The 20,048-nt window shown below is 55.2% G+C and overlaps 1 protein-coding gene across 1 annotated transcript in view; it reads left to right on the forward strand.

Moving 5' to 3' along the window:
- Window positions 1-19,803, forward strand: part of NDUFA10 (NADH:ubiquinone oxidoreductase subunit A10) — a 46,847-nt gene extending 27,044 nt beyond the window's left edge. The window contains exon 10 of the mRNA XM_055300590.1: window positions 19,385-19,803. Coding sequence (XP_055156565.1) covers window positions 19,385-19,453 — 69 coding nt within the window. The 3' untranslated portion in view covers window positions 19,454-19,803. The remainder of the gene's footprint in view (window positions 1-19,384) is intronic.
- The last annotated feature ends 245 nt before the right edge of the window (window positions 19,804-20,048 follow it).

Here is a 20,048-nt window from a genome sequence, read left to right on the forward strand (position 1 = left end):
CCCCGTGGATGGCACCTAGGTCACGGCTCTGAAAAGTAGCTTTTGTGATTTTTTGCCTGTTTGTTTCAGTGAAGGAGATTCCTTTTCATTGAAGTAATTCTTTCTTCCCCTCACGGTCATGTCTAAAGCTGGTACAGCTTCTCCCTCCGCAGGGTGGCGTGTAGTGGGCTGCCCTGGGGAGGCGTGTCGCAGGCAGCCTTCTTCGTCAGCATGTTATCTTGATCGCAACGTACCATCTGCTCTTTAGCTCTTGTCAATGTGTCTTCAGCGTCAAATTGTAATTGGGGTATTGCCTTACTCCTTACGCTACATCCATCCATAAAGGATGAAGGCGAGCGTTCCTACAGAGGGTCGGCAGAGCAGGTGGGAGAGTGCAGGGGTGGGGCCCGCAGCTGGGCCAGGGTGAGGCAGAGCTCAGGAGGCTCCGACTGTGTTATTGATCGTCTTCTCTGGTTTCCATATCTTTTTAGTGAATTATTGGTTTCCAGGATCATTTGTGGAGGGTCATTTTAGGCAAAATTCCATGAACTGAGGGGATACTCGTGAGTTGTGTTGTGGAAGCCGGCAGATGAGGGAGAGACTTCTCCAGGAATCCTGACGTCAGTGGAAGACTAAGGACACGATCCATTTCTGCATCAGCTGTGGTTGGGGGGTTGTTATTGGCAGATGTGTGAAAAGATTATATTTAAATTAGATCGCCAAGCTGAGCAGCCAACATTTAGATAAGTTTAAATCTTAAATATTTTTGCATTGCTATAATTCTGTGATGCTTGCAAATTGCTTGAAGCACTGATTGGATGTCCGAGTATATCCCGTTGCTTGCTCTCTTACTTGAGATACTTGGCATGTTCTTTAATAGAAGTTCTTCTGGTTGTTTTGAAAGTGAGTGTATACGATGTTGGAATTTGGGGAAGTACATAAAACCATGAGGCTATCACTCAGCAGTACCCACATTAGCATGTTTGCACACTACTTCTTTGTGACTGATGTGGGCGTGTAAGCGCGGGTGGCAGCGGCGGTAGCGTCTGGGGGCTGGGCTGGCCTCTCCCTGTGCTTGCAGGTGGTTCCTGGTCTGCAGTGGATGCTCACCAAGGTCCTGCTGAGCCTGGTGCACAAGCCCTCATGACTCCCACCTTGGTCCCAGCAGTCACCATGAGACTTGGATAGGCGCCCCTCTGTCTTGCCAAAGCCTCATGCTTGTGTGCACAGCCTGTGGTGCCAGGCCCACCCCTGTGGCCCTGAACGGTGTGGCTCCCACTACCCAGGAACCCGGCCAGGCTGTGGGACATGGGAGTCCTGGCTTCCAGGGAGCCCCCTCCCTTGCCGCAGCCCTGAGGGCGGCCACTTCCGTCTCCCCCATGCTTGTTGGTCCAAAACACTAGTGCTTTGGGCTTTGAGGTGTGTGCACACAGGGGATACATAGTAAATTACCTCGTGAGAAATTTTTACCCTTTTAAATTTAAAAAAAAAAAAAAGTCATCTGATTATGTCAGTGTGTTGACTTAGTAATAATAGATCTTTAACATCCCAGTTATTTTTGATGACCTCACTTTTAGACAAGGAAACCGTAGGCTGCAAGCTCAGATTTTGGAGTCACTGATAGGTGGTAATGATTAGTAACTTTTTCTTATGCTCTCTGTGTGATGAGCGGTGCTGGCTTTCCATTGTGTGACTGATACAAAGCTTCCTCTCTAAATTACTTAGTTTTTCTAAATGTAAGCAAGGAATTTGGCTTGCAGCTATGACCCCAGTGGGGAGGGGGCCTCAGATGAGTTGAGTGGCCGAGCTCTACTATCGACCACAGGTAGGGCATGTGCAACAGCATAGACAGGCTCAGGAGGGGCTCGTCTGTGGTGGACAGCCTGCCACACCACGGAGGGTGTTCTTGAGGTGGGTGGGCCCTCCGGGTGGCCCTGCTCAGAACCGGTCAACTCCCAGGTGACCCCCAGCCCTGGCCATCCTAATGACAATTGTGGGACACGTGGGGACTGTTAGAATTACCTCTGTATGGAAGGTGGATATTTAAAAGTCCCAGCATGTAAAGAGAAATAAAAATGCGTGCTAGCAGGTAGACAGCTGGTTTCTCTCTAATCTGTACACTGCCTTTTCTTCCCCTGCCTTGATGGGTCTCTAGTTCACGGGTGAGTAGGAGGTGCAGGTGGCTGTCCCAGTCTGCTTTCTGCTCTCATGGAGGAAGTTCTCAGTAATTCACCGCTAGGGTTATGTTTGCTCTAGGTTGATGTAGATATTCTTTAAGAACTTAAGGAAGTTCCATTTTATCAGTAGTTGAATTTTGGTCACAAAATTGGGTATTTTTTTTATCACTTGTTTGCTCTACATGATTTTTTTCCTCCTTTTCCTTTTTTAAAGATTTTATTTATTTATTCATGAGAGACACATACAGAGAGAGAGAGAGAGAGAGACAGGCAGAAGGAGAAGCAGGCTCCATGCAGGGAGCCCGATGTGGGACTCGATCCCAGGTCTCCAGGATCAGGCCCTGGGCTGAAGGCGGCGCTAAACCGCGGAGCCGCCCGGGCTGCCCTCCTTTTTCTATTCATGTGGTCAGTTATACTGTGAGGCCAGCCTTGATGTCATGGAGTCCCACTTTGTGTATCCTCTTTGTATGTAGCTGACCCAGTTCATGTATTTAATTTAGGATTTTTGTACCTATATTCTTGAGAAACTGGATGATAATTTTCCTTTGCTGTGACACACTCCCAGGAGTCATCAACACATGTTGTCCACATCATGCGGACACCCAACACTGAGTTGAGGTGGGACCGTCATTTTTGCTCCCTGAGAATTTGCATAAGATGAGCATCACGTCTTCCTTCAGTGTGTGCAAGGATGGAGCTCCACTGGGACATTCTACAGTGTAGATTCAGTTTCTTTACTAAATATGGAATATTCAGTATCCTGTCCTTCCTCGGGAAAGGTGTATGTATCAAGGAATTTGCGCCTTTTCCTCAGGTATTCCTTGACACTTCTGAGGATGACAGGACAGGCAGTGTCTGAACGTCCCTCAGTTTGGTTCTGTTTGCTCTTTGCCCAGGACTGGGCTTGTGCCGTCTGCCTTTTCCAAGGAGCCTCCCGGAGCTCATCACGTGGGGCCCTCACGGGTCAAACCGACTCTGATCACTTGGCGGAGGTGCTGTCATCGTTGTCAGTTACTCTCTTACTCCTTGTAATTAATCTTTTCAGGGAAAGTTCTTTGAGACTTTGTCAGTGTCCATTTCCTCCTTGGACTGCCAGTGGCTTGAGCATCCACTGATTGTTGTGGCTCCGTTGTTAATGTCATGGTCACCAAATTGTCACCTTCCCACTTCTGTCCCTCACCCAGTATTGCTTACTGTTCAGTGTAAGCCAGTGCTTTCTCTTCTCCCTGCAGATTCGCTTATTTGGACTCTTACGCCCACACACCTGTATTTACTTCTGCTTCTGGGTGCTGGCAACTCTAGGCTCGGTAGCGCAGCAGGCACCTCCTCACATTGCGAGGGGCCTGGCTCCCGCGGCCTTGGGGTACGGGCATCCTGGGTTGATGGGAGTGTGACCGTTGCACACACGCTTGTCGGCCGCAGTGAGCACCTGTGTCCTGGCCCCTACAGGGGCCCCCACCACATGCATCTGGACTTCTGTCTCGACTTTGCTTGGGGGCTCCTGATGTTCCTTGGCTGACATTCGTTGCAGTTTCAGAAAAGACTGGCTAGGACCTCTTCAGTGTGGCCTGCACCCCTCTCTGTGTGCTCCTCTTACTGGGCCCTCCTCAGCCACGTGGACGGTTGTGCATGTTCTGTGCCCTTGGGCACTTCCCTCTGTTTTTCATCCTGGGTTCTCTGAGCTTCAGCCAGCATGTTCTTCTCATGTGGCTTCCAAGAAGCTCATCGTCCCAGCTCTTTCTCATCTGCTCTCAGACCTGCCTTTCCTTGTTTCCCAGTTTAATTTTAATCATAGTCCTGTTTGATTCTAGAATTTCCATTTTTTCTAATGTCAAGTTATTTGTGGAGATTAGTTTGTAATGGATTTCTTGAGCACATTAATCACAAGGTTATCTGGTGACTGCTCCACCTAGACCACTTGCCCCGGCCCTTTCATGGCTGGTGATTCAGTCCTGTTTTTCCTTCCTTTAAGTGCCAGTTGTTGTAAAGATAGCTGGAAGCTATGGATGACATTCTCTTACCTGAGGAGGACACAGGCGCTATTTCCTGGCTGGTCACCAGAGTCCATTCACAGGCCAGCGTAGGTGTGCCCCTCCCCTGCAGCTCCTCAGGCCCCCAGCTACCCCTGTAGGAGGGGGAGGACCAGGCAGCTCGTCTTTTCTGCTTTCCTCCCTGGGACCTGGAATCTCCCTGCCTTGGTGCCTTTGCACAGGTGTTTTCCACATAGTGCCCGTCTCTCCTGGTGGCTCAGGTGGGGAGTGTCATCGGCACCAGTCCACTGAGCCCTGGATCTGTTAGCCTTTTGAACCACAGACATGGTGGAGGGACTTGGCAGTTGTTTCCCCTTTATTACTGTGTCCTGTGTGTTAATGTCTGATCTTTAGTTTGTGAGTATTCAGAGAATCTACTATGTTGGACTTAGGATTTTAATTAAATGTTTATAAATCCTGAAATTTTTAATTTAATAATTTCTAAGCATTTTTAAAAAGTATTTTTAGAACAGTATTAGATTTGCAGGGAAGCTGTGAAGCTGCTGGACAGTTCCTGTGCGCCCCGCACACCTGTGCGCTGTGTCGTTGCAGGGATGAACCAGCATCCGTACAGTACAGTTTGCTAGAGTCCATACTGTATTTGATCTCCTTAGTTTCCCTGATGCTCTGTTTCTGTTCCAGGACGCCTTCCGGGGACCACATGACACTGAGTTTGGGATGTCTCCCAAAGCTCCATTTGGCCATGACTGTCACATTTCCTTGTGTTTAATCCTTATGTCAGTTTTAAGGAGGGCAGGTCAGGTACTTTGTAGACTGTCCCCCAGGTAGGGCTTGTCTGATGTTTTTCTCAAGTTTAGCCTGGGTTTATGTTTTTGGGGAGAGAGCCCCCAGAGGTGAAGTGCCGTTCCCATCACATCACGGACCACACACATGTCACCGCTGGTGTCGGCCGTGCAGGTGCACGTTCCCTTTGCAGAAAGTGAGCGTGCGTATGGTAGGCTTTCCATGTGTCCACTGAGTGGGAACTGTGTCAACATTTAGAGGAACGCTAATGTTTTTAAAGGAAATCCAGTTGCTTGATATTTAAAAAAGTGATACAATTAGATAGAACATAAATAATAGTGACCATTTGCTCTCATTCGCAGGTGTGCACACCCATTCTTACCAGGTGTCCCTCTGGAGAGCACCTGGCGGGGGGCGTGGGGACGAGCGATGCAGCCGTTATGCTGATTTCACATGCAGCAGCTGCAGAGCTGGGGAGAGCTGTAGCTCCCAGAAGAGGGGTCCCTGGCCATGCGGCAGAGCTTCCTTCTGGAAATGCTCGAGGGAGCAGCAGGTGCGGCTGGTCTGCCTCTGAGACACCTGACACACTGGTTGGTTTGCTGTGGGGGAGGCAAGTGAGCAAGCAGTGTGGGGACATTTCACAGAATTGTTTCCTTCAAGACGAGTTGTTCAGTGTTGGAGCAGAGGGCATGTTGTGGCCACGTATTTCCTGGAACAAGTGGGTTGGTGGGCGCCGTTATGGCAGGGACCCTCAGAAGTCGACTGCCCTGCTTGGCTGTCATTTTGTAGGAAAAAAACTTTTTGTAATGTTGAAAATGTGTTTTAGCCAAACTACCAACAGCATGAGAAGTTTCTATAAACTAACTCACGCAATAAGGGTGATAAAATTACTAAAGTCACACCTCATAATTTCATGAGGAGCTGGAAATGTATTTGCACCGCACTTACAGAGACACTTAGGACAGAGGAGGTGGTGCCCTGCACGTTGTAGCACATCCATTACGTATTATGCATATTTTATAGTAGACACTGAACTTGCTGGTACTTGTGGTTAGGAATTATTGGATAGCACTTCTGATTCTTGGAAGCAGGAGCAGCGCGCTGACCTTTTGTTTTTAATTAAGTGTTCTGGTCTTCCTTTCTCTTTTAGGATCTTTCTGCTCTTTATGTCTTTGCTGTTTTGGGTCTGGACTTAAATTTCTTTTCTACTTATACCAGCGCTTTCTGGGTCTCGTTGATGGGATATTTCTCTTGCTTATATTTTCAGTGGCTTCTCTTTCTTGGGTTCTGTATCTGGTGACGCTGGGTTTGGAGAACCATCAGACTTTGTCATTTATCATTTCCTCTCATTCTTAGCCGTGGCAGCTTCTTCCCTTCTGTGCTTTGGACACATTGGACACCGAGTTCATGCTTTGTGGGCATCTCTCCATGGGCATTTAGTGAGAGTCCCTCCTAAATCCAGGATGGCAGGTTCACTTTGAATTCAGATTAAGCAACCATGCTGTTTGGGCGTAAGCATGCCTCAAACGTTTCATTTGCCGGGGCATCCGACATTGTTTGCCAGCTCTGGCCGCCCCGCTCCTGGAGGACTGTTTGCTGCTGGCCTGAGACTCACGATGAGCAGGGACTCCGGGCCCCAGAGGTGATGAGATTGGAACCCCACCCCCGTGTGGACAGACTGTGGCTGTGGGTCCCGAGATGGCAGCTGAGGTCCCCTGGCAGGGCAGAGGGGCTCTCTTCCCTTCCTCTGACGGTGCTGTCCTCCTGGGGTGTGCTGCTCTGGAGGGAAGGCCCTGGCCATGCTCCACCTTGCTCAGACCAGCGTCTTTGCCTTCTGTCTCCGGGCAGCTCTTCCCGTGTCCCCAGGGCCGCAGAGCCTTCAGCTCACTGCTCTGGTTATCATCCTGCTCTTCATTTTTAGCCCCTTGTGATTTCTTGCAGAGCTCAGCAATGCATTTAAAAGCATTTCTCGAGGTTTTATATCAAGAGCTCTTTCAGGGCTTGGGGGCTGTTGTTTTGCTGGAAATGGAAAGCCTCTCTGTTTATGCTCTGAAAGCCAGTTTTGGTGTTGGTTCGTCCTGTGCCCATGCTGCAGAGGAGCTGAGGTGGAAGCTCTGTGTCTCTAGGCTCAGTAGTAGGTGTTTGCTCAGTGAACCCCCAGGACAGAGAATTCATGAAATCCCCTGAGGAAAGACTTTGTATCTCCTGCTACCATCAGAGAACCCTGTCCAGGGGACGTATTCAGATGTCGTGGGAGCACTAAGATATTTCGAGGAGTTATAGTCTACCCCTAACACTTGCTGCTAAGCCTGACACTGCCACCGCCACTCCCCCAAAACTGTCACCTCCAACATTTTACGTTTACTCAGTTATCATTTGGCAAGTATTTGTTGTTCCAGGCAGTGTTCTAGGCATTGGGGCCACATCAGGGACTGAAACAAAGTCTTTCTCTCGAGGAACGTATGTCCTGGTTTGGGGGAAAGAGGGACAGATGATAAATATATAGTAGCTCATCAAAGTGTTACAGGGCAAAAATAAAGTTGTCTCGGGTGGGAGGTGTGCTGCAGAGAGGGATAGAGGGTACCTGCAGAGCGTTGTGGGTGAGGGTACCAGCCTCACCCACAGGCAGGGGTTGGGAGGTGGAGGCAGGCTGGACACAGTCTGGGGAGAGAAGAGCCCACCGTGGTGAAAGGAAGGGGCTGGGGGTGGCAGGCAGAGCTGCAGGTGAGGTTGGAAGGTAGCAGGGCATGACCAGAGGGGCCGTAGGCAATGCCGTGAAGACTGGGTTGTCGTTTTCATGAGACTAAGCCAGTGCTGTGTATGAGAGTGACAGCATCTGAATTATGTGTAGGAACAATCGCTCTGCTTGCCATCTTGGATTCGGGTTTGCTGGAAGGGAGCAGAGAAACAGGGGTGAGAGATGGTGGGGACATGGCTCTGACCTCCGGGCAAGCTGCATTCCCTTACCCAAGAGCCCCTGTCTACAGTGGCAGTTGTTGCTCTTTCCCGTTAGTGGAATTTGTTCTTCTGTGTCAGGTGTGCAGCTGAGTAAGCTGTTGTCCAAGGGTTCCAGCACAGGAGGGTGCTCAAGGGAGGGACATGGCCTCGGGGTAGGGGTGGGCGCCTTGGCTGGCACTGGGCACGGTGTTTGTCTCACTGCTTTCCTTCTAGGCCTGTGGGGCGCATGGTCCCCGGAGTGAGTGTAGACCACACTGGGAGCTGTCCTCTGAAGTGGAGGGGTCGTGGGGTGCTAGCTGGGCTGTTGGGTCGGCGGGGGCGGGGCGGGGGGAGTTGTAAGAGGGAAGCTGCTTACTTGGACATTGGGTTTCATTGGGCCTCAGGCAACGTAATCACGGATACCTGTTACCTTTATGTTCACTGAATTCCCCGATGAACTTGGATGAACCCAGAAGGCCTGACTCACTAGAGAACTTTCCAGGGGACAGCCTGTCCCCTCTGCATGCTGGACTGGTGCTGTGGTCTAACCTGCGCACAGGCCACGTCCTCCTTGTCAGTGGTACTCACGGCAGCACCTGTCCCAGGCTTGTAGAGCATGGTGACCGCTGGGAACACGGGGCGTGTCCCCTCTCCCCGACCCTGGGCTACTGCACCTGTCACCTCCTTGTCAGGCTCAGACTCCTCTGTTTTCAGGACTTAAGTAGATTCTGCAGTTACAGTGACAGGTGCCATTGGCATAGCTGTTGAAGCGACCACTGACCCATTGCAGCGGGGTGGGGGGGGCGGTTGGTGGGGAGCAGAAGTGCCCCGGCCACCAGAGGAGCTACCCCTTCCCCTTCAGTGTGCTGGCCTGGGGCCTGGGGCCCGGGGCCGACAGGTGGGCCTGTTAGCTGGTGCGTGGGCAGCAGGGGAGGGCGGGGCAGCTGGAGCAGAGCCACTCCCAGGGCCAGCAGGCCCTGCTGCACCCGCACGGTGCTTGTTTACCTGCTGGGGAAGGTCGAGGGTGGTGCAGGCTGCCAGGCCTGGGGAGATTTGGGTGGAGTGGTAGAAATAGGCTTTCCCTGTTTCATCGGCCTATTGTTTTATTTCAGAAGGCTGAGACGTTCTCAGTCTGTTTATGGGCAAAGGGGCAAGAGCCCATGTGAGGTGAGGGAGATGGTGCAGGAGGGTCAGAGATTCTGGAGGCACAGAAGGGGTCCCCAGCGCACCGGGTGGGTGTGGCCACCCCAGAGGGGTCCACAGCGTTCCCACAGGGCAGGCCGGGGCTCCCGTGGGAGGAGCCCCCTGGAGGGAGAGTGGAGCCCTGCCTGGTAAGACCAGGGTGGAACAGGCCCCTGTGGTGCCAGAGACCCTTCCCACTGGTCGGCCACTGGCCCGACGTGTGGAGAACCTGCCTGGAGGGAGGCGGAGGGGGGGTGGGCAGCAAGCTCAGCTCGGCACCGGGCACGCATGCCACCCAGCACGGGGCTGCGGGCACCAAAGCCTCTTGTTCCCTAGTTAACGTCACTGGTGCTCCTTCCAGGGCCAGGTTTGGGGGGTAGATGATAGCTGTTTGACTTCCTGCGTTTACGTCTGCGTAAGACCAGCACTTTAGTGTTTAGCGTCGTGTCCCACGTGACGTACAGCCGGTGAGTATCTGGGGATAGAGTTCCCCCGGAAGACGTCTTGACCACCTGTCAAAGGTGACGTTCTCCAGCTACTAAATGTTCATGTGTCACCTTTGCACAGTGGTCCCTGTGGGTCCTATCACCTGTATGGCTTTCTCGCAAGCCCGCCGGTGGGGACGATGGGAAGACTGCGACCCTGAGCCCCAGGGCAGTGCTGGTCCACCTAGACGGCGGCAGTGCGGGCCATGGAGGCGACCCCCGGTGGACTCTGGACCCCTGCCCCTTAGCCGGCCTGCCAGAATGCGTTCACAGGGTCACTTTCAGGAGAGCGGGTGTGTGGCGGCCTGCAGCCAGGGCCCCCACAGCGTTGTCCGGCTGCCTGTCCTGTGTCCCCCAGCCTGGGCCTCGCTGCCCCCCTGAGCTGAGGCATCCCTTGGGGTGAAGAGTCCCACTTCCTCCCATGGCTGGACAGACTCTGTGACGCAGGCCCGAGTCTGTGCAGCGTCCGACTCACAGGGTCCAGCCGGCTCATTTTGCCTCTTGGGGTTTTCTGATTTTTACTTTTGCTCATGCTTGTAGTCTGAGGTACAGCGTTTGTACTTGGGCACAGCATTCTGAGGCCGTGAAGTGGCCCAGGGCCGCGGGGTTCGACCCTGTTTCTCCTGGCTGCTCTGCCAGCCTGCAGGCGGCGCCCCGTTCAGGCTCTGCACCGAGGATGGAGTTGGTGTGGTGGCGCCGCTTCCCACCCCGCAGAGCAACGAAGAGGCCTTGCCGCCGGTCGCTGGGAGCTCTCCGGTGCCAGTGTTCCTCTGGTGCCTGTTCCCTGCACGCTCCATGTCCTGTGCCAAGGACGCAGGGACAGACCCGGTGCCGTGCCCTGGAGACTCGCCAGCCGCTGGGAACCACACACACGTGGGCAGAGGACATGACGTAGTTCCCAGGCTCATCGGTGTCAGATTTCAAGAATCTCAAGAGGTTTGCGGGATGAAGGTTTGCCAGGTGCAAGAGGGGCCGGGGGTCTTGGGTGTTAGTGAAGGCTAGAGGCAGAGCGGCAGGCTTGGGGGTACCAGCTCAGGTATTGAGGAAGGAAGGAAGAGGAGAAGACGTAGAAAGGACGTTCATCAGTCCTGTATGATGATCTGTGCCCCTTATTCGGGATTGCCCGTTGACTGCCAGAAACCCTCTGGGGTGAATTTTAGAGATAGGGAGACCGTGAGGCTTGGGGGCAGCTCAGGGTAGCACCCTACCAAGGGAAAATGTGAAGAACTGAAGTTGGGGCGATGGTTTGGAAGACACTGTCATGGCCAGTGAGTGGTGTCTGTTGGCTAGTGGCAGGTACACAGCCCGGGCTAGGTTCCTGGAGGGCCTTGCGGCCCTCGTGCTGGTTGGCAGTAAGAAGGAGAGGGTTTCTGGAGGAATGGCTAGGATGGAAGTGGGGTGCATGGGACAAGGGCACCTGGGGCAGCGGCGAGAGTAGAGAGGCAGGGCTGATGGGGAAGCAGGGCCCCAGGATGGCTAATTCCCAGGGTCTGGGCCCAGGGCCCCATGCTGTTGCCACAGGGCGTCCGGGCTGTTACTCTTCCCAAGGGCGAATGAGCCTCCAGGCGCTAAAAGGCTGGCTGAGGTGGAGGATATGGGGGCTCCACCCCGTTGCAGCCCCTTCTGCACAGCAGCCAGCCAGGGGCTGCTGGGGTGACCCCGTGCACAGCTGGGCCCGGGGTCCCTGCGTGACACATGGGGGTGAGCGTTTCCTGGTTAGCTGTGTTGGTGACCTCAGGACAGAGGATCTAAGAGTCTGTATGAATAGGATTTTATTTTTTTTAAAGATTTTAGTTATTCATGAGAATATACAGAGAGGAGAGAGAGGCAGAGAGAGAAGCAGGCTCTATGCAGGAACCCGATGTGGGGCTTGATCCTGGGTCTCCGGGATCATGCCCTGGGCCAAAGGTGGGGCTAAACCACTGAGCCACCCGGGCTGCCCTGAATAGGATTTTAAATTCTAGTTTTGTTTTCTTGATCCTGTGACCTGGCTGTTTGTTCAGCTCTGCTGCTGGTCTGGCTGGAGCCCGGGGGGCTCTCAGGCGCCCGTGGTACTCCAGGGGACTGCCTGAGCAATCTTTAGGTTCTTCTGAAGTGTCATTTGCAGAGGGACACGACATCTGGAGTCTGGGAATACGTATCCATACGTTTCCCATTCACTCGGCCCCCATTCTGCTGTGGGAACAGACCCGTGCACGCACACGTGAGTGCTGATGTGTGCATAGCAGCTTGCTCATGTTTTAAAGTCATTTTTCAAATACTGTATTGGGTCAGTTTTTATTTCTGTGCAGTCCTTCCTTGGGGCAGACAAGCTGTGAATTGGTTTCCGCTTTACCGATTCAGTGTCTTTTCAATTTAGGGAGGCCAGATGCTATTAAGATACGGTGCTCCCTCCACGAATCTGATTGTGTCCGAGACAGTTGCCAGGACGACAGAGTCTTCTGCTTTCTCTCCTGCTATTTTTATTTCTTTACTATCTCAAGTTGTTTTTGTCTCAGCCCCAAGTTAGCATTGTCTAGAATAGCGACGCTTCATAGCTGGAGTGTGTTGACACCGTGTGCTCTTGCCTCTGTGTTCGCTTGGATAAGGACAGACTCTCGGTACATGGGGAGCCTCAGGGTCAGTTGACCTCAGCATGCTGACGTTTAGCTTCCTGGAGTCTTCTCGACGTTCAGACCTTAGTTAGAACTTAATCCGGTACCGGCTTGTTTGTGTTAAATTATAGATTTTCCATTTAGAAGTTCATTTAAGCGCAAGAGCGCGTGGAGTCTTCAGTTGTCCTTTGCTCACTAGGCTGGAAGACGCGCTAAGATGTGCGCTGCTGCTGCACCTCCGAGCTCCATGCAGGGCGCGTGGCTGAGGCTCACGCTCATCACCGGTCCGTGTACCCCGTTGTTTAGATTTCTACGTGTGGAAGATCACGTGTCCCCTGGGGAGACTTGGCACCAGGTCCTCTGGGTTCAGTGTCCTTGCAGGGTATCCCATGGTGTCTGTGGCTCTGCTGAGGTCCAGTCACAGGGTAACATCCTTGCACTCAACCTGACAAGCCCCAGGTGCCCGGACTTTGCAGTGTATTTGGCCAGTACTTCTGTTTCAGAATTTCTGCAAAGAACACTGTTTTCAGGTATTCAAACAAGGGTTTGAGTTAGGAGCTTTTCCACTCACAGCTGATGTGAGTCATTTGAAGTGTATGATCCTGTGATGCTTATGGCAGTGGGTTTGGCGGCTAAGTAGGGATGTATTTGTAGCAGGTTGTGGTGTTTGTGCTAAAAATAGAAGACACTCTTAAAAAGATGGCTTCTGAAAATTGTCTTTGATAAAATAAGATTTTGGGGGGGAGTTGATTTTAGAGTTTTTCGATTTGATTTATGCTTAGCAGTAATGGGAAATCGGGGAAATTGTGTATCAAAGAAGTGACTTCACTAAATTTCTTCAGTGCTCTTTAAAATCAAAGAAATGTCCTTAGAGCTCATTAGCCTCTAGGTGTAATAATGGATGACAGAGTGAAAATTGGAATCCTCATCACTCCAGACTTACTTAGCCATTTGAGCTCCTCAGAGCATCTGGAAAGAACAGAATCCGTCGTACCTGTTGGAACCCACATCCTGCCCCCAGTGGGGTGAAGCGGATCCAAGACAGATTCATTTAATCTTTCTTTAAAAATTCACTTTTTGACAGTCACACAACAAGGGACTTGATACATGTGTACAGTTCTCCAGGAGAACTCAGCTAAGGAACTGTGAGCGTCCATGAGCGCCCCCGACACGACTGCCAGGAGCCAGAAATTCCCCGGCGGGACTTTGCAGTGAACCTGAGGGGTGGGAGACCATGAGAGTCCATCCCCAGGCCAGTGGGCCGGAAGGGCCGGGCCCCGGCACATGCCCAGGTCCCTCTCGGCCAGAACCTGGAGCAGCAGAGCTCTATGCATACGGACTGGCGGGTCTGCCAGCCATGAACCAGTAGCTCTTGCTCAGGAAAGATACTCGTGCTTCCATTTCATTTTCATATATGACGTCACCCGGCCTAGAGTCCTGTGTTGGCCGCTTGTTTCCTCCGACACCCTGAGATCCCCCCCAGACCTCTGGCCGCTCGGCTTCGTGGACAAGTCTGAGGTCCCACCATGTGCCGTCCTTGGGCCCGAGGGACATGTTCTCTGGCTGCTTCTGAGAGACTCTCCGTGTCTTTGTCACTGCTTCCCAGCCACCTGGCGACCTTGTGCTTCTGGGTGGCTTTCTTTGGGTTTATCCTGCTTGGGGCTCACGGAGCGCCCCGGATGTGAGCCGTCCATCGTTTCCCTGTCATTTGTAACACGTTTAGTCATGATCCCCCCGAGACGTCTTTCTTAACCCCTTCTGAGGACTCTCGACAGTGACCCACAGGTCACCGAGACTCTGTCCGTTTGTTGTTGTCCTTTTTCTCCGATGCCTCACCGTGGATAGTTTCTCTTGTCCCGTCTCCAAGTTCACAGCTGTGTCCTTGTGTCTGTGTGATATGCTTTAATTCCATTGGGTTAGTTTGGGTCCTCCGAGAAACAGAAGTCAAGATAGGATCAGATGTTGAGACTTGGGGAAACACCTGGGAAGGGGAAAGGAGAAAGACGTGGTGCGGGGGGCAGAGGGGTCTTTAGTTCTTGGTGCCCTGTGCCGTCTGCGACAGGAGAGGAGGAGCGCAATGTGGCGTAGCAGCGGTGCAGGGTGGCCCCGGGCCAGTGGAACCTGTCGGTGGAGCCCCACGGCCCCCCGGAGCAGGCGGGCTGAGATGCTCTGCTGCTCCCAGCCTGGCTGAGTGACCGCCTCCGGGGGGGTCGTGGCACAGCAGGACCAGGGTGGTGGATCGCAGGGGCAGCTGCTGGCACTGTGAGCACCTCGGAGCGGCACATTCTTGTGGCAGCCACACCCATCCAGTGGATTTTTATTTCAGAAATCTGTTTTTTTAATCCTAGGAGTTTGTTTCTTTTTATGTTTTCCAGTTTTCTCATTGACTTTCATTTTTCACTTAATTCCCTGAGCATATGGAATATTTTTATAATAGGTTTCTAACGGTCTTGTTTCCTAATCCGTCCTCTTCGTTACCTCTGAGTCAGCTTGATGTGTTCTTCCCTGGACACGGGTCACCTTTTCCCCCTCACACGGCTAGAGGCCTTCCAGTGACTGCTGTCCATGGTGAGTTCTCTGGTTTTGAGTACTGGATCGTGTTCCCTCCCTTTGAAGAGCGGTAGGATGCTTACTCTGCCTGGCGTAGATCAGCTTCCGCTCTGCGGGTTTGAGTTGGATCTCTTAGCTTTTTGGTGAGTCTTACGTAGCTGGACTTGGAGGGAAGGGCTAACCCGGTACCCCGCTGTGCGGTCAGCCCGGCTGCTGGGGCCTCGGTCACGCTGCCCGTCTCTGGGAGTGTCCCCCCACACGTGCAGGGACACACACACACCCCAATCAGGGCTCCTTTTCTGCCCACCCCACCCCCCACCCCCAGCTCTGCCCACGAGTGCTAGCCACCCTGACCTGTTCGTCCAGTGTCCGGATGCGGACGGCTGAGGGGCGAGTCCGTGGTGGATTGGTCTGGTGGCCCTCACGTGGCCTGTCCCGAGCTGCAGCACTGGCCAGGGTATGGGGGTCCAGGTGGGCTGCGTCACTGCGTGCTCTGCACAGTCTTGTCGCCCTCGCTCCCCGTCCTGCCCCCTAAGCCGTTCCTCTTCTCTGCTGACCCGCAGATCCTGTCTGTACCTGAAGCCTCTGTTCCTGTAGGTCAGACCGGGTTTCTCCAGCCTCAGGCACCTCCACTTTCTGAGGAAAGTATCTCATGAGGTCAGAAAAAGTGGGATTGATTCACGCCTCAGACACTGCCGGGGCATAGTGTGCTTCACCTGTAGATGGAGTTCAGAGCTTTTTCCCAGGAGATTCAGTGAATATATGTGACTTCTCAGCTGGGTTGTGTCCAAGCTGCTGGCACGAAGCTGTGTGGAGAGCGTCCCCGCTGTGTGCGTGAGGGAAGCGGCTGGGAGAAGCCTCCGTGTGTGACCCCCGACCTCATTGGCCACCTCACGGCACAAATACTGACCTGGCTCGGAGCATTGAGCGGCAGGGACCTTTTTCTACGATCCTGGAGTTTAAAATAGAGTCTCACAGTCAAACTCTGTGGCATCACTTTGCATTCAAAAGGTGCCCGTTTCAGCCGCCTCTGAAGCCTCCCCTGGAGCTCCGTGGCCCCGTTGCCGAACATGGGACCTGGCACGTGTGGCTCTTAGCGCATTGGTTGAATAGGTGAACTTTTCACCAAGTAGTAAAGTCAGGTTCAGTGTCCTGTCCTTCCCCTTAGGGCAGTGGGCAGCATGGTTTTGTGGGGATTTTTTTGATGTCGTTGTTGTTTTTAGGAAGAGTCAGAGAATAAATAATTGAAGCTTTATGCCCCCTCTGCCACAACTGCTCAGTTGGTTCCCCTGCTGGGCGGAGAGCATGCACGCCACATGACCAAGCTCCAGCGAACCTTGTTTTTACGGAAAATGGTCGTCAGGCCGGATTCGGTCTGCAGGCCGGGCTTTGCCGACCCGGCACCAGGCAGTAAAAGGCCAACAGCCTGGTGTAAATTCCCAGGGGAGCTGGAAGCCCTGACTCCCACAGTGTGAGCAGCAGCGTGATAATCTGGACCAGAGTCCTCTGCATGGGAAATGAAACCCATCCTGATTGCTGTGTCAGCATCTGCTCATTGTTTACTTTTTCCTTGAGTAAGCAGTTCCACTTCTCGAAGTCCGTCTGAAGCACATGAATCTGGAGGGGCGCACCGGAGGGTTATTTCTCATCAGGAAAGCTCGACAGAGTAGGGCCTGGCCGCTCGGGGGTGCCGGGGCCGGAGGAGCTGGAGGCCTAGCGGGCAGGAGTGGACGCAGAGCCAGAGGACGCGGGTTCGGATTCTAGTTCCGTGGACATTCTGGCCGTTGACCTGGACAAGCTGCGTAGCCTTTCTTTTAGGGGGAAAGAAAAAGAAGTGCGTGTGGTAGAAAGTAGTACGAAGGGAGTGCACTCAGCACGACCGCCCTTCCTTGGCTCCTGGGCCCCGGAGAGGCAGCCCTGCGGGAAGTTTCTCCTGCGCGCACCCTTCCAGGGGTAGTTGGGTCGTTCGCAGCTTTGTTGCAACGAGCAGATGCACATAGGAGGTAACATGGAAGAAGCAGCTAATTTTTGTTCCCTCAGCGTGAAGTGTTCTGAACGGAAACCCTCCCTGGGGCCTCTGTTGGCCGACACGCGCTGGGCAGGGACCTGGGAATCTGGAATCGAAGTCCAGGGACGCCGCCCCGAGAGGCCCAGGGAGCCTGCTGGTGAGGCCGTGCGTAGTAGCTTCCGGCTGGGCTCAGCGCCTCTCATGGCGTGCGAGCTTTGCTTTGCTCTGTGGCTTCAAATTCGCCGTGCAAGGATGCAGGCGGGCCCAAGTGGCCGCACACCAGCCCTTCCTCAGCAGCGGACTCCGGCGGACGGTGGCGGGGAGCGCATGCTCCTTGCTGGGGACACGGGTGACGTTGGAGAGCCTTCTGGAGCTCTTCCCCTGACAGGTGCACGCTCTGGCCCCTGGACCCGGTGCTGCGGGTGCTCCTAGAGCTGAACAGGGGTCCCTCTCTGGTGGGCCCGCTCTTGGACCCTGTGGAGCCTCTGCTGCCGAGGCTGCCGTGCCTACACGGCAGTTGGGAGGGGCGAGCCCAGGGCGCCCCGGCCTGCGCTCCCTCCTCATCCTTGCCGTCGGCAGGTTGCCTGCTGTCTCCGCAGCCGGGGCCTCCATCCGGGTGCCCTGCCTCACTGTTCAGACGTGCCCCGCGTGTCCTGCAGGCAGAGCATTCGGGTGTGTCCCCTGGGGCTGCCGCAGCGAGCGCCCTCACACGAGCTGTGGAAGGCAGCAGGCCTGTGTTGTCTCAGCTCTGAGGTCGGGGGTATGAGCTCAGCGCGTGTTCCTCCTGGACGCTCCAGGGGCGGGCCTGTTTCCTGCCCACCTCCGTGGTCTGGCCGCCTCCTCTCGTCGACCTCGTGGGCCTCTTATGCCGACCCTGGGCCCGCGTGGACAATCCAGGGCAATCTGCAAAGCCCCTTGTGCCGTGGGAGCTCCTGCAGGCCCAGGACCTGGGGGTCGGGCTGTTGTTCCACCTGACACGGTCCCCCTCCTTGATGCAGGCACTCCATGGACGCCCGTGCTCGTCCTCGTAGTACCAGCTTCCCTGAGCTGCCCCCTCTGCCCTCCTTTCCTTGGTTTCCCTGGGCCTCCGCTTGGAGCCGGGGCGACTGCCCCAGGCTGCCTCAGTCCCGCTCGCCAGGCCGTCTGCGTCCACGGGTCAGGTCCCCATGGCATCTCCTTGCTCTTCCTTGGGCACCCACAGCAGTTGGGGCGGCGCACACCTGTGGATCCCAGCACAGCTCCGTGTCTGGAGCCTCGGACCACCTTTGGAGCTGCCCCTCGCCTTCCCCGTGCAGTGTCTACGCCAGGCCGCCGCCTGCCCTCCCTGCTCCCCTCCTTCACTCGGGGCTCCCTGAGCTCCTAACGCGCGAGGGAGCCCAACACGGCTGTTAGTTCCTGCGGCCCCCACAGAGCGCGCTGCCTGCCACCGGCCTGGCCCCTCAGCCACTGGTGCCCCGGTGCTCGTCAGAGCCAGAGAGCGGAAGAACTGGCCTCGTCCTGCCACTGCCCGTGGCCCGTGTGCAGCCGGGGTGCCTGCCTCTCCCCAGAGTGTCCCCCGCTCTGTGCGGTGCTGCCCTGGGCTGTGGGTGTGTGTGGGGCCCGCTCCCTTCCCGGCTCCCCCCAAGACTGACCTCCTAGGGAGCTGGGTTATGTCTCGTGTTTTCCCTTTGGGTTCCGAGCGCCCCTGGCACCGGGTGTCCCAGCCTGAGTAGCAGAGCCAGCCTGCCCTTGCCTCCTCTGCCCACGTCCAGCTCCCTGCTTGGACACGCCCAGGCTCAGCCCTGCCGCCAGCCCCCAGCAGCCCGGCCTCCGCCGCAGCCTCCAGAATCCCCCTGCAGACCTGCGTGACCCACACGGGGCCGCCGGGCAGGTAGTGGCGAGAGAGTGCGGGTCCGGGGCCTGGGGCCTGCCAGTTGGCAGAGCTCTGTGCGGCCTGGCGGCGGCCTTCACAGCCTCCATCGGGACTCCCCTTGCTGTGGCCACACATAAAGGAAGGACTGATTTATTTTTAAATCCTTTAGTACCTAACGGCAAAACGTGGAAGGTTTTTGTACGTAGTGTGTACAAATCTGTCCACATTGATTTGAAAACATGAGAACATAAATTCAGTGTCTTGCTCCCATTTAGTAGTAACTTGGCAAAGCCTCCATGCTCGAGTGTTTGCCCGGCCCCACGCAGCCCTTCCCTCCAGCGTGAGTGAGTCGTGTGCAGCGCCGTTGCGGGACGCCCTGTGCTGTGGCCGGTGCTGCCTTCCGTGGCCACCCAGAGCCCACGGTCCCTGGTGTTGCCGCAGACGCCTCTGCCCGTGGGAGTGGGCTTTGGCTGCAGGCCGTGGGAGGGCCGGAAGGAGACCTCTGTCCTCCCAGCCCCGCTGCTGCCCCGACACAGCCCGCCAGGGGCCAGTCCGCCTCCGTGACCTGCCTGTGTAGACCCGGAGGGCGGAGGGTCCGTGGTAAACCCACCGGAGTCCCCCCGAGTGTGCTGTTGCAGCCAGGACCCTGGAGAGCAGTGCCCTCTGCGGGTGTGAGTGGGTGCTTCAGCATGACTGCGTTTTCACACCGAGGCCCCCCAGGCGTCTGCACGTGTGGGTGCCCGTGGAGCCCTGTCCCCGCAGGGCGCTCGGGGCGATAGAGGCCGCCGGGGCGGGTGGGGCTTGTGTGCCTCGTTACCGTTGTGACCATGGCTTTCCCTCCCACAGCTGCCAGGCCGCAAGTACTGCCCTGGGTACAACGCGGACGTGGGTGACAAGTGGATCTGGCTAAAGTGACGGACTTCCCCCCCGCCCCCCCCCCCACGGGCTGCATCGCGGCGACGACGAAGAGGCTGCCACCTGCCGCGTCCTGTGGACTCCACGTAACTTTAACACGCGGGGGGAAGGTAACGGACTGGGGCGCGGCCTGGCCAGAGCAGGCTCCCTGTAGAGTAGCTGAGCCCGGGGAGGGCCTCGGGGTTACGAGGCTCCTGAGGCTCCGCAGCTTGTAGCTTTGTTCAGGAAAACCCTGCTGTGAAAGGCCAGATTAGTAGAGGAAGCTCCTTTCATTACAGCTGTGCTCTGTGTCCTGCACATCTTGTACTTGGTGGCCTCTGACTTCAAGAAATAAAACCGCTTCCACGGTGTTTCCCTGCATCCTACATCTGCACCTGCACTCGTCACGTGTGTGCACACGCGTGTTTGCTTACACTTCACCACCGTGTGCTGTCGTGGGTCTGGTTTACTGAGACAGAGGCCAGGACTCGGGGCTTCTGAAGCGCTGACTCCACCTGGCTGGGCGGCACACCTGCAGCGGGAGGGGGAGGCCAGGACAGGGAGGAAGTCGCCGTGGGGGGACACGGGTGGGGTGTGCGGTGCATTTCAAAGAAAC

This window comes from Nyctereutes procyonoides, unplaced genomic scaffold, assembly GCF_905146905.1.
Source record: "Nyctereutes procyonoides isolate TBG_1078 unplaced genomic scaffold, NYPRO_anot_genome, whole genome shotgun sequence".
NCBI lineage: Eukaryota > Metazoa > Chordata > Mammalia > Carnivora > Canidae > Nyctereutes > Nyctereutes procyonoides.